Below are 14,614 nucleotides of genomic sequence, written 5' to 3'. Positions count from 1 at the left end.
CTTGTGGGCCACGAGCTTTAATGACAATTTGTAGATATCTCTATAATATATCATCATCATCATCATCATCATCATTGTCATCATCATCCTTTATTATGTCCACTGCAGGACGCAGGCCTCTTCTCTGCGATCTCCAATTACCCCTGTCCTGCGCCAACCGATTCCAACTAGCGCCCGCGAATTTCCTAATTTCATCACCCCACCTAGTCTTCTGCCGTCCCCGACTGAGCTTCCCTTCTCTTGGTACCCATTCTGTCACCCTAATGGTATGCGGGTTACCTAACCTGCGCATTACATGACCTGCCCATTTTTTCTCTTAATATCAGTTAGAATATCGGCTATACCCATTCGCTCTCTGATCCAAACCGCTCTCTTTCTGTCTCTTAACGTTATGCCTAGCATTCTTCATTCAATCGCTCTTTGCACGGTCTTTAACTTATTCTCACGATTCTTTGTCAGTCTCTAAGTTTCTTCCCCATATGTCAGCAGCAGTAAAATGCAGTGATTGTACACCTTCATTTTCAATGGTAATGGTAAGCTTCCAGACAGGAGCTGACAATGTCCCCGCATGCGCTCGAACCCATTTTTATTCTTCTGTGAATTTCCTTCTCATGATCAGGGTTCTCCGTGAGTAAATGGCATAGGTAAACGTACTTCTTCGCAGACTCTAGAGGCTGACTGGCAATCCTGAACTCTTGTTCCCTTGCCCGGCTATTCATGATTACTTTTGTCTTCTGCATATTAATATTCAACCCCACTCTTACATTCTCTCTGTTAAGGTCCTCAATCATTTGTTGTAACTCGGCTTCAGTGTTGCTGAACAGGACAATGTCATCTGCAAACCGAAGGTTGCTGAGATATTCGCCGTTGACCTTTACTCCTAAGCCTTCGCAGTTTAATAGCTTGAATACTTCTTCCAAGCACGCAGTGAATAGCATTGGAGAGACTGTGTCTCCTTATCTAACCCCTTTCTTTATTGGTATCTTCCTACTTGCGTAGAATTGAGATAGCTGTGGAATCTCTGTGGATATTTTCCAAGATATTTAAGTAAGCGGCCTGTACTCCTCGATTAGGTAATGCCTCCATCACTGCTGTTATACATACATGTGTGTGTGTGTGTGTTGTTAAGTGTTTACCACTGTATATATCATAATCAGGGGATTCACGGTGAGCTATTCGCAGATACGTTGTGGAGCAAGGGAGTGGCTATTGCAGTGTTAAAACTGCCAGGTAATTTTTGTACCCCTGACTAGAAACTGGAGAATCTCTGCGCAGCGCGTCGGAAAGCGGAGTGGAAACTAATGAGAAAAAAGGGAAATCCCTCTAAGAAAACTGAATCTAGCAGTATAAATGCTGTCATACGTCGTCACACAAATGGTTAAGACGAGTTCAATGGGCTGCTTTCTGTGATAGCTTATCGGCGTTTACTCCAATGACAAGGATATGGGGAGTAATGAACAGCCTATCCGGAAAGATTCGTCCACACAAGCCATTCGAAACACTTGCTTTAAAGCAATGAAAAGATCTACAAACACTTGCAGAAGATTTTGGAGATGTATAGCCATCTGGCAGATCAGCAGGAATGGCGAACCCTTTGTCATCTCAATCATTCCATGCGGTGGATACGCCATTCACCTTTTGTGAGTTGGATTTGGCGCTTAGCATATTAAGTAGATGCTGTGCTGTGGGCCCCGATTTGATCAGCGATCAAATGCTGACACATCTGACATACAAGCGAAGACGAGCCCTTCTGGACATATTTAATCGCGTCTGGAGCAGAGCAGAGATCCCCGAAACATGGAGTCTCAAGTCTGGAAAGGATCCTGCGAACCGTGCCTCATATCCGCCAGCATCGCTAACATCATGCGTATCAAAGTTGATGGAAAGACTAATATGTACGAGGTTAACTTGGTATCTTGATCAAGGAAGTAGACTGCCATCGTGTATGATCAAATTTCGCCCACGGTTGAGTGCCCAAGACAGTGTCTTGGACTTACTAATTCACATCGAGCACCATCAAGTCGACGGCCTTTCGACACTCGCCATCTTTATGGACGTCGAGAAAGCTTACTACTGCGTGCTTCATACAGGCATCATCAACGGACTCCAAGCCATGGGTGTCTTTGGGAATGCCCTTCGATTCGTCCAGAAATTTCTTAGTGAGCGACATGTCCAGGTTAAGTTCAGATATATAATGAGCGAAAAGCGACGCATTTCCCTCGGCATCCCACAAGGAAGTGTCCTATCTCCCTTGCTTTTTAACGTTACCATGGCCACCCTTCCAGACGCACTGAAGGTAGACTGGACGGCAGTTAAATTGCCCATCTACTCAGATGACACCTGCATTTAGATGTCAGGGTACCAACACAAACGTTTGGCACGGATAGCCCAGGGCGCAATCTCCATCATCGATCACCACTTATCGATGCTTGGATTATCTTTATCAGCGTAAAAATGCTTTTCCCGGGAGTGCGGCGGAAGTCAACATGCTTGTCGCTGAATATTTCAGGCCATCGAATTCGTCGTGCAACTAGTGTTTGATTCCTGGGCATCACCATCGACAGCAAGCTACTATGGCGACGCGCAGTTGAAAGTGTTGTGGCTGCATTAGTGTAAAGAGTCAACGCACTTCGTCGCATGGCAGGTGTACTTTGGGGAAACAATCCTATGTCTATGCTTAAGCTGAATGCTGCAATGCTAACAAGTTGCATTCTCTATCAGCTGCCGCTGATATCATCATCACCGAACCAATTCGAGCGCTTGGAGGCAGTGCACAGAAAAGGAATGCGCTTGGCAATGGGAGTTCCTCAGGTGGCTTCAAATAAGAAGGTTAGTAATGAAACGCAGTCTCTCCCACTCCGCCTTTTGGCATCTCAGGCCTTGCTGTCGCAGCTATTGAGGTGGAACGAGTCCCCCGCAGGTGTGGCGCTACCCCGGCGGGTAAGAGCAAGAATTAACTCGCTCCCATTACCATGCGGCGCTGAACGCCTTTCAATCTTTAGGATTGGAATGACCTTTTACCACGGCTCTACGCGGCGATGGAGCTGCGCACCACCCCCGCAGCCATAAACAACTCCGCGGGGCGTCCCGCGGGCCTCCCGTAAGCGGACCTTCGCGAGTGTTGGACACCAGGCACGCGGACACATGATCCAACTCGCTGTGCCGCACGTCGTGCGCGAGCTCCCTTTTCTGATTACTTTGTTTACTGCTTGCTTGCTGCGGTGCGCGGACGGAGGTCCGCGCACCGCACTTCTCTATGCTCCTTTTCCATCTTTTCTCCTCTCTCTCTCTAAAGCCCTCGCCACTTCCGGCGCGCTGGGCGCGCCCGCTCAATTCTCTCTTTTGACAGAATAAACTAGACCTTGTTACCGAAAAGACGTGTGTCCGTCTCGTTTACCACGGCTCTACAAAGTGGTGACCCGTAGTTTTCTTCGCGGAACTGCGGAAGTTATTGTGGAGCCATGCACAGCAACGAGATGCAACCAGACACTGAACCTACGGGCACGACCGAGCAACACGACGTCTCTGCGGTTTCCATCCGACTCCCACCATACTAGGACCGCAACCCTGCAGTTTGGTTTCTTCAAGCGGAATCGCAATTTATTCTCTCTGGCGTTCGCACGGAACAACGCAAGTACCACCTAGTTGTTTCGGCACTGTCGCCTACTGCTGCAGAAGAAGTTGCCGACCTGCTTTCTCGACCGGCTCCCGCCACTCCATACAGTGATCTTAAGGCTGCACTCCTCGAGCGCACAACAACATCGCAGCGAGCCCGCATGCAGCAGTTGCTTTCCGCAGAGGACTTGGGAGACCGTCGGCCAAGCCAGCTCCTTCGCCGTATGCGACAGCTCATGAGCGGCAACACAACAGTAAACGATGACTGCCTCCTTCGGGAACTGTTCATGCAGCGCCTTCCAGTAAACGTTCAGATGGTACTCGCTACAGCCACGGTAATGGACCTCAACAGCCTGGCCAGCATGGCGGACAAAGTCATGAAGGTGGTGACGCCAGCGGTATGCAACATAACACCATCAAGCACCACTGCGAGTTCAGTGCCGCAAACATCATCCTCCGCTCTTCTCCCATCGACGTGCTCTGCAATCGCCTTGAACAATTAGTTTGTGCTGCGGAGCGTCATCGCACTTCACCCCGTCAAGGAAGGTACCGCAGCTCGAGTAGATCACGGCGTACAAGAGAAGAACGCTCCCGGTCTCAAACACCACCACGGGTATGCTTTTATCACCGCCGCTTCGGGCAGGAGGCGCGCCGCTGCCTCCGTCCTTGTACATGGCAGGGAAACCAACTTGCCGACCTTTAATGGCGACAACCGGTCAGGGCCAAAGCAAAAGTCGCCTATTGCATGTTATGGACAGAACCACAGGCCAGCAATACCTGGTGGACACCGGGGCGGAGGCCAGCATTATTCCCGCGCAACGTTCCGGCCGAACTACACCGCCGACCTCCTATCTTCAAGCTGTCAACGGTAGCAGGATACCTGTTTACAAGTCGCGGTCCCTCACCCTGAACCTTGGCCTGCGCCGCGTGTTCCGTTGGGTTTTCCTCGTCGCTGACGTTCGCCGTGCTCTTATTGGCGCTGATTTCCTGGACCACCATGGACTGCTGGTCGATGTGAAACGCCAACGCCTGCTGGACACTGCTACGTTGCTCTCTGTTCATGGCGTCGTTTCCTGTGACTCGCCTATAGTCGCCCCAGCCACAATTGCTGGTGATCCTTTTGCTTGCCTCCTTCAAAAGTTCCCCAACCTCACGCGACCACCCGACTGGACAAAGCACGTACAACATGATGTACGTCATCACATCCTAACAACTGGTCCACCTGTATTTGCTCGCCCACGACGACTCGCCCCGGACAAACTCAAGATTGCCCGAGCAGAGTTCGAACACATGTTGGAACTTGGAATCATACAACCATCGTCCAGCAGCAGGGCGTCTCCGCTCCATCTGGTCCCCAAGAAAAATCAGGTGACTGGAGGCCGTGTCGGGACTACCGATCCCTGAATGCAAAAACCATTCCGGATCGGTACCCACTACCTAACATCCAAGATTTTACGTCGGCACTGGGTGGCACTACAGTATTTTCCAAAACTGACCTGGTGCGAGTCTTTCACCAAATTCCTGTAGCACAAGAAGACATTCCAAAAACAGCAATTACCACCCCATTTGGGCTCTTTGAATTTTTGAGAATGCCATTCGGTCTCCGAAATGCTGCACAGACATCACAGCGGTTCATCGACACAGTCACACGTGGTCTGCCGTTCGTTTTCGCCTGCGTTGACGACTTGCTTGTGGCAACGTCATCCCACGTAGAGCGCCTCCAACATCTCCATCAGCTTTTTGAGCGCCTATCAGCAAATGGTATCGTCGTCAACACTGTAAAGAGCGAGTTCGGAGTACCATAACTTGATTTTCTCGGCCATCGCTTGGATAACAACGGCATCCGCCCTCTTCCTCACAAAGTGCCAGCCATCATGGAGTTCCCCAAGCCAGCTTCAATCACTAAGCTGCGCCAGTTTCTAGGCCTGGTAAGCTTTTACCGCCGATTCATTAGAAAATGTGCTACGCTGCTGGAACCCCTCGAGCGTTTGCTCTGCGGCAAACAATCGTCAACTGCACTGCCCTGGGACAGCACAACAGATGAAGCTTTCAATTCTGTCAAGCACGCTTTGGCCGATGCCACACTGCTAGCTCATCCCAACCCCAGCTATCCGTTGTCGCTCATGACGGATGCCTCCAGCTCTGCGGTCGGAGCGGTACTGCAACAAAAAGTAAACGGTGGGTGGCAGCCCCTTGCCTTTTTCTCAAAACGCATGACTCCCGCACAAACACGCTACAGTGTTTTCGGCCGTGAGTTGCTCGCCATATTTCTCGCCGTGAGGCATTTCCGACACCTACTTGAAGGCCGCTCGTTAACAATCTTCACTGACCACAAGCCTCTCACCTACTCAATCGGCCGTTCTGAATCATTATACACTCCATGTGAGGTGCGCCAGCTCGCCTTCATCTCAGTGTTTTCAACTGACATACGCCACGTCAGCGGCGTTGACAACTCACCAGCTGACGCTCTCAGTCGCGTGGATGCTATCACACGCAGTCGCTCCAAGAGCTCTATCTCAACATCATTTCCTTTCAGCCTCCAAGAATTGGCTACAGAACAAGCTTGTGATTCTGAGCTCCGTCACCTACGTGACACGTCAACATCTCTTCAGCTTGAATCAGTTACCTTTGAAGATGTGCCAATTGTTTGCGACACCTCCACGGGCACACCTCGGCCTTACCTAACCACCTCTTTCCGCAAGCAAATATTTGACTCCTATCACACTCTTGCACACCCAGGCATTCGCGCATCTCAAAAGCTTGTCTCATCACGCTTGGTCTGGCCAGGCATGAACGCAAATATCAGGGACTGGGTCCGCTCGTGCGCACCTGTCAGCGCGCGAAAGTTCAGCGGTACCCTGTCCCCCCCACGAAGCCTTTCTTGCAACCCGACGAACGTTTCTCCGTTGTGTACGTCGACATTGTCGGCCCGCTACCCCATGCCAAGGCTTTCGCTATCTTCTGACATGTGTCGACCGCTTTACCCGCTGGCCCGAAGCGACACCTATCCCCGACATGTCCGCAGCTACTGTCACCGCAGCTTTTGTTTCCATTTGGGTATCCCGATTTGGCTGTCCAACGAAAATTGTCACTGATCGAGGCCGGCAATTCGAATCGTCCCTTTTCACGGAGCTACTTCAACTTCTCGGAACAGCACGCTTGCGAACTGCCTCCTACCACCCTCAAACAAATGGCCTCGTCGAGAGATTTTATCGCCATCTCAAGGCAGCACTCACAGCGCACGGCTGCCCAAACAAGTGGGTTGACAGACTTCCGCTCACGCTTCTCGGAATTCGATCTGCCTTCTAAGAGGATCTCTCCTGCGCTACTGCGGAGCTTGTTTACGGCACCTCGCTTCGCCTGCCAGCCGACTTCTTCGAAGAAAGCACCCTCACTTCCTCTCTAACAGCAAGCGAGTACGTCGACCAGCTTCGCGATGTGTTCCGAAACCTCCGTCCGCAGCCTACGCGTTTTAACAAACCCCGTGCAGTGTACATCACATCGGACTTGCAGACAGCCACACATGTTTTTGTGCGTTACGGCCCTGTGCGCGGCTCGCTTCAGCCCCACTACCTCGGGCCATTCCCCGTTTTAGAACGTTTTCCTTCTAACTTCGTCGTCGACGTAAATGCGACACGAGATATGATCGCGCTTGAGCGACTCAAGCCAGCATTCAGCGAGGCACCCGCGCTTAATTATCTCGCCTTCCCGGGACATGCGGACTTCGCCTTGCAAGTGCGCGGTTCGTCACCTCTTCGTCGCGTTCACTGGGCTGCCACTTGTGCATTGTGAGCATCGTTCGTCGCTTCAGCTTCCTCTCTAAAAGGGGGGAGCAATCTGTAGCGGCGCGGCGATGGAGCTGCGCACCACCCCCGCAGCCATAAACAACTCCGCGGGGCGTCCCGCGGGCCTCCCGTAAGCGGACCTTCGCGAGTGTTAGACACCAGGCACACGGACACATGATCCGACTCACTGTGCCCCCACGTCGTGCGCGAGCACCCTTTTCTGATTACTTTGTTTACTGCTTTCCTTTCGCACTAGGTCAGCGCACCGCACTTCTCTATGCTCATTTTCCCTCTTTTCTCCTCTCTCTCTCTCTAAAGCCCTCGCCACTTCCGGCGCGCTGCGCGCGCCCCCTCAATTCTCTCTTTTGACAGAATAAACTAGACCTTTTTACCGAAAAGACGTGTGTCCGTCTCGTTTACCACGGCTCTACAACCTAAACGGATTCGCCTAGCATATCATATTGACCGCAAATACGCATGACGGGGACAGCGGAAGAGAACACAAAAACGACAAGGGTGGTATTCGACACGGACGGTAGTATATTGTGTTCTCTTCCGCGGTCGCCCTGTTTAGTTGCGGTCAATATGATATGCAGTAAACACCAACTAGGCCAAACTCAAGCTCTTCTGGAGTCGCCTAGACCCGCCGTGGTCTTTCTTCGGACGTTACCTGCAGCCTCAGTGTACCCCACCTACCGCCGAAACGCACCATTTCAACTGCCAAAGCAAAGTTTCTTGTGGTAGAGCACTTGAGCATAGCCTTTCAAAGCCACCTACAAGTGACGCAGACGGGTCAGTGTGTGCACGAACAGATAGCTGCGCAGCGGCATTCTGCATACCCTCCCTTGATGCGTCATGGTCTGGCCGCCTGGATCACGTAGTTTGGTCTACAACAGTAGAAAGTGCCGCAATTACCGTGGCATTGCGAAAACCGCGCCTATTCCGCACGTGGCGTTGAGGTGCTGAAGGACACAAAGTCAGCGTTACAACGATTACACCGCGGCCTACCTGGAGAGTTTACAAGGCAATCTCGGGCACTGATCAAACTTCTAATGAGCAAGGGATTTAACGGGCAACTTCAATGAATCCCGTCCCACGTAGGAATTGAAGGAAATTAAAAAATGACGCTCTTGCACGCCTAGCACTGATATGTGTCCCAAAAGTAAGAGCACCAAAGATTTTTCAGAACTCAAAGGAGGTAATTCGCATTCAGTTTAGGATGAGCCACCAGACTCCGTACCTAGTCTGCGTGAACCATGGAATTACTCGGGAAGAAGTAACGCTGTTGTACCGCATCCGAACCGACTTCGCGTACACCCCACCCCGGCTTGGTCATTCAACACTGCACGATGCATTTCTCCGCTTTGTGCCTTCTTTGGTGATATCGGCGACGTCGAACATTTCATTTGGCTATGCCCGTAGTTCGACACAGAAAGAAAAGCGATGGTCGACATCGTGCACAAGAATAGCCTTTCACAAAGGACCTTTGAAGACGTCGTTTTCCCCGGAGGGCCCGCGGCTTTCAGGAAGAGAGTGCAAGGACTGCTGATTGCCTTCACGCGAGAAACTGGGCTCTTCGACACCTGGTGACCACATAGTGACAGTATCAGGAGGCTCACGCGGAACAATTGCCCGCTATGTATGCCAGCAGGCTAACCCCGCCTGCTGCAACACCACCACCACCTATATCATAATCATCACCCAGCACCTGGTGTAGCATGTCAGGCGAAACGCCAGGCCAACATCTCTAGCTTATCATTAAACCTGTTTCTCTCTCTCTAGCGTTGCAAACCAAATACATTTATTTTTATCTTTGACAAGTTCTTTCTTGTACTCTTCCAAAAAGGTGACCTCACGATGGCTTAGTAGAATAGATGGCTGACTGATACAACACTGTTTTCTTTTGTTAATGTGGGTAGCTTCTGCTACTTCCCTGGTCAGCTGATCTTTATGGTGAGAAAGAGCTGTAGTGTCACTGAAAAGCGACTAGCAGTCACATTGCGAACAATGCCCCTTAATATGGGAATGAATGTTTCCCCCTAGTGATGTTTTGTGTTCCAAAAGTCTTGTGTTTACACGCCAACCCGTTTGGCTGATGTATACTTTTCCACAAGTTGGGGCAAACAGCATACAACGGACGTTATACGCTTGAGATACTCTAGCGTATGCTTTAGCGTGTACTTAAATCTATTTACTTTTATTGTTTACGAAGCTCTACGATCCAGGCCGGCACATTTTTCACCGAACTTGTTAGGTGCTGAAAAAGAAACTTCTAGTACGTACCTGCTACCCATGTTTTTTTAGGTCTTTTTTTATTTACTCATATTGTTGGCCTGTCGGCCGTTACAGGGTGGGTCAAAAGCAGCTGTTCAACAATTAGTACAATATATGAATATTGCAATAATGCATATAGCACAAAAAAACAAGTCAATAGCAGCATTTCGGCAATTATTACAGTACATGAATAACGCAGTGCATGAATAGGCGAACATAAGCGAACAAAAAAAGATACATAAGCGAAATATTCTGCACATACTCCGATCAATAATATATGCGCGCAATTTCGCGCGCATATGGTGCTGACACAATTTTTGTCCTGATGTCATTCTCTTTTTTTTTTATTATACTCTCTCTGAAAGCCATTGCACACATATCAAACCAACTTATAGGCTGATGTACGCAGCACATGTTTTTCGTATCCTGGATTCTTTAGGCTGATAACTTGTTGGCTGAAACTTATTTTTTTCCGCATAAGACTTAGCTAAGGCCGCCCGCAGACGTGAAAAAGCTGTGCCACTTTTTAGGACTTGTGAGTGTCCCAAAGTGTAGCTATAGAGCAAGGGCTTTCCCGATCACTGACTGTATGGCCAGCAAACGTGCGTTGTTTTGACCCACATGCTACAATGAGTATTCAGCAACTCGCTCTACTTTCCACATTACTGGGAGTAATCAGACTTTACAGTTCGGTTGTTCCGAAATATATTTGGTTAGTTTGGAATATTCGTAAGTACCGGTTAGTTTCGATTCGAGTACGATTACTTAGTTTCTAGCATTTGAATCGTAGTCGAAACTTCGCATATTCGCCCAGCACTACTTTGAAGCCATTCCCGCAGCTACTAAAGCACTGCATAAATTCATGCAGCTGTACCGGCGACATCTGCTTTAACATGTACCGATAGGTGCCGGGTATGTACGCTAGCAACCTGTTGTTCACAAAAATGGTAGAATCAAATAAATGCATAGCAAGTCTGATTAAATCAAGCAGGCTATGGGACTATCTGTCACCGCCCAGTTTCGAAGGGGATCTCAATAAATCATCATCATTATCATCAACAACAACCCACTTGCTGCACAGCGGAAAACCTAGCGAACACGCTTGAATGAACGGCGTAAAAACCGGTGCCCAAAGGTGCGTCATTGCCTCCATGGCTGCTTGTTTATGCGTCGCGCAACGCTCACGACGTCTCCCGGCGATGCCACACAGATGTCCATTCGGGCTTGGGCATGAGTTTTTGTTGATTGTCTATTATCTGGGTGTGGGATTCGCGCCCCTGTTTATGTCAAAGCGATGACACGCACATGAGGCAGCCCATAACAAAGATGCCCAAGCCGCAACTTAACGTCGCCGCGGTTTTAGTTATCGTTTGCAGAAAATAAAGGATCGGGCAGACGTCAAAGTGCTATGATAGAGATGGTTGATCAGGTTATATGTCCTGCGTAAGGTGCGTCGTCTGCTAAAGGTTACGCATATTTAGGGGAATATTTTATAGCGAAGCTGTCACTAGAAAAAGATGCAACGAAAGGCGTTCATCTAAAATGTGCGCCACGGTAAGCGCCCACATGACCGACAAGGTTCCAAAGTTCAGGGCTGGAGGAATAGATGTCTGACCCGCATGTGACTTTGCAGGAATACGGAGAATGTTCGAGAGTTCTGTACTGACATTGAGATGACGCTGACATCTTCACATCAACAATAATGTATTGACCTGAAGGCGAAATTATCGACATCGGTTTGGACTTCTCTCTCAAGAACGGATACAAAGGCCCGACTTCGCCGAACGGCTCGCGGTCATAGATTAGCCTGGTGAAATTCATTCCCTTTTATGAGCACACGCCCACACTTAGAAACCCCTAACTTACAGCTCTGTCTTCCCTCTGGACTGCCATTGTGTAAAAAAAAATTTATCAGAAAACACCTCTATATGGCATCTCGTCAGCGGCTATGTATAGCTAAAAATATCACAAGGTCATATCCATTTCTTATGGAAATGAAGACAGCCCAATCTGTGACAACTATACGGCTGTGGTGAGAAAATTGTGCACACGTTCTGTATTTGCCAACGTTACAATGTGGAGAGAGAGAAAAAAAAAAGAAAGGCAGGGAGGTCAGCGAGAACATAAAATCCGGCTTGTTACACTATACAGGTCGGGTGGGGGACAGATGGAAGTATAGAAGCAAGTGCTGTATACCGGGCTAGGGATACTGGACAGATGACCACTGTAAACACAAAAGATGTTAGCAGAGTGGCCACAGTACAGTGCGCCATCATATAAAACCTGCGCATATAATGTCGGATAATAGGTATCTTTAAAGCACACAGACGTCTTAATGGAATAGCGCGTGATATTCAGGGCGTTAGATGTATTAACGCATGATACACAATGTTTTTTTACATTTAGTCTGTACCCATTCTTGGGCGACTGGGTCTGTTCCTGCAGTTTTGGCAAATACGTCAGAATGAAAATGTTCTACAGTGAAACAATGGGTATTGAAACATTAAATACATTTAAATATTTGTCATACTTCTCTGTGGATCACAATTCTACCCTCGACAAGCATCACACATTACCTTCGTCTTCCTAACACAAAAAGCTAAACGCTGCAGGCGACGAGGCCGTGCGCGTGTCATACGCTACTGCTGCTGCTCCCACCTGGCTAACTAGAACAAGCATCGCGTCATTTACATTGCAGCATTGCGTTTTGGATATGCTCTGGTTTATGTACCTTCCATAGTTCTTTCCTTCCCTTCTTCTTGGATGTCTGTTCCTCCTTGCTCTCACGCAGAGTCGCAGCCCGGACCCCTTTCTAGTTAGCTCGGTCTTTTTTTTTACTTTCTAGGTTAATTGGTTAGTTCAGAGGCAATTAGCAAATCTAATAGCACTCACTGGTATGCTACTAATCTTCTAACTAAAAACGTATCAAAGGGAAACTGTGGAGGAATTGAGTAGGTTGCTTTCTTCAGAGGTTACGACTAAGAAGTACCCCCGGCAGAATCGAAAGTTGAGAACTCGCATGACTGGTAAGGCGCTTTCTGCGTTTCGAAGCGAAGATCAATAGCATCGTGCCGAAACGATGGCCTCAGAGATAGGACGGTGTGAAGCAGTGATGAACATAAAAAAAATAACTTCCCAAGTATACTGGGCGACTAAAAAAAACGTGGAGCATTCCGGGCAGTCACAGGACGAAGATGTGAAATAGAAAATGAGTGAAGGTGCTAAGCACAAAAACTACAGGTTGAGGATAGGTGCTCGGAAAGTAAACGGGCAAGCTCACATGTACAACTACGAACCTATGACGAAAACTTCGTCAGAGTAGAAAAGACTTAGAGATCAGTTCAGATTGGCTGAACTTTTGAAGTTCATCAATAAGCGAAGAGCAAGGAACATTCAGTACTCTAATATTGGAAGGACTCACGAAGGAATAAAGAACAGAGAGTGCATGACGTCAATAAAAAAGGGGCAGATTAAATAGGCATTCACAGAAACAAAAGTTTTTTGCACTCAGTAGTGTTTGTCACGCTAAAATAAAGAAACAGCATTATGCTTGAGTTTCTTTTTTTTTTTTTTTGCAGATTCTGGATGAACCAAGATAAAGAGGTTGCGGAGGTCCTGATAGCCATCCCATTATGGAATCTCACGCTAGGTTTTGTTTCACAGCACATAAATGCCAAAATGACGAGGACGAGAAGGTGACACACACATGTGCTCACTTTAGCCTTTTCGTCCTCGTCATTTCGTACTGTTGTAAGTTTACTGTGGATCAGAACGAAGTAGAATAGCAACAAGCCTCAACTAGGTTTTGTTCTCTCCCACCGTCGCTTACAATGAAATTTGCATAGGTGGCGAACTCTCCGATTGTGAAGAGAGCCATGTAACGCGTTTTAAGGAGGCTGTGAAATGCATCTGTGACTGAAGGGCATCTCCTCGCGAATCTTTTGCAACAGGAAGTTTTTGAATGCACCTAGCGCGAGCGAAGTTACCCGGCAATCAAACGGCTGCTGTGCCACATCGTGGCTTTCCCCTCCTTTTCGCCATTCTAATTGCACACGAAGCGGGCCGCTTAGTTAGCTCGAATAGCGATGGCCGTGTTGCTCCATCCATCATCCCGTTGATCTTTAATATATGCGTGGCCTCTGATATCGGTCCTTCACGCCATCCAATCTCTGAGGCCATCGTATGAGCACGATGTTAATGATCTCCGCTTCAAATTGTTGCCACCGCCTTACAGCCATTAAATTTCTCTGTCTTCGATACTGTCGGAGGCACTCCTTAGTCGTGACCTCTAAAGAAATCCAGTCAACATCCGTAGTGTGCATAGGTGCGTCAGAGTAAAGAAAACTGGGGCTTATTTCGAGAACTTGAATGAAAGGGCAGATGGTGGTTGGTTTTTGTTTTCTATTTTTGCTAATTACAGGTTCATTTCTGCGTGCAGGTGTATAATATTTGGCTCAGGTATTGATATCGTGACCGGGCATCAAATAGACGAATAATATAGTCCCGGTGATCGTCGTTTTCTTCGTTAGTCGAAGTTGGTGGCTCGTAACAATATAAACATTGTTTAGCGAAAAGGATGCTTCACTTACTGTGCCGAAAAAGAAAAGTCCCGAATATATCAGCAGTTTTGGTATTACTTGAACGCATACAAGACTGAATGCGACAGCACTGTACTGTTTTCAGGTTGCTTTAAGGGCAATCTATTTGCCCTATACATTGGTCTACTGTTACTCCAAACTTGCGCACATGAGAAGTTTAAACTTGAGACACTCTTCTTCTCGACAGACTGCGGAAGCTATAGAAGGGGAATGAGGGTCTTCAGTGTCCACGACGTCAGCCGCGGACCAGATGGCCTAAACGATGGTATCTGTAAAAATCAGATTATTTGATGCGCACGCTTGTTCATTGTGCCTCATACTTCCACCAAGCGGCGGTGGTGC

The 14,614-nt window shown here is 48.4% G+C and overlaps 1 protein-coding gene and 1 pseudogene across 1 annotated transcript; both read left to right on the top strand.

Annotated features, from left to right (window-relative positions):
- The first annotated feature begins 3,461 nt into the window (after window positions 1-3,461).
- Window positions 3,462-4,318, top strand: LOC126548346 (uncharacterized; annotated as a pseudogene).
- A 47-nt stretch (window positions 4,319-4,365) lies between these two features.
- Window positions 4,366-5,019, top strand: LOC126548345 (uncharacterized). Its single transcript, XM_050196488.1, has one exon. The coding sequence runs from the start codon at window positions 4,366-4,368 to the stop codon at window positions 5,017-5,019; it is 654 nt and encodes a 217-aa protein (XP_050052445.1).
- The last annotated feature ends 9,595 nt before the right edge of the window (window positions 5,020-14,614 follow it).

Source organism: Dermacentor andersoni, chromosome 1 (genome assembly GCF_023375885.2).
Source record: "Dermacentor andersoni chromosome 1, qqDerAnde1_hic_scaffold, whole genome shotgun sequence".
NCBI lineage: Eukaryota > Metazoa > Arthropoda > Arachnida > Ixodida > Ixodidae > Dermacentor > Dermacentor andersoni.
This window is presented reverse-complemented; position numbering and strand designations above follow the sequence as displayed.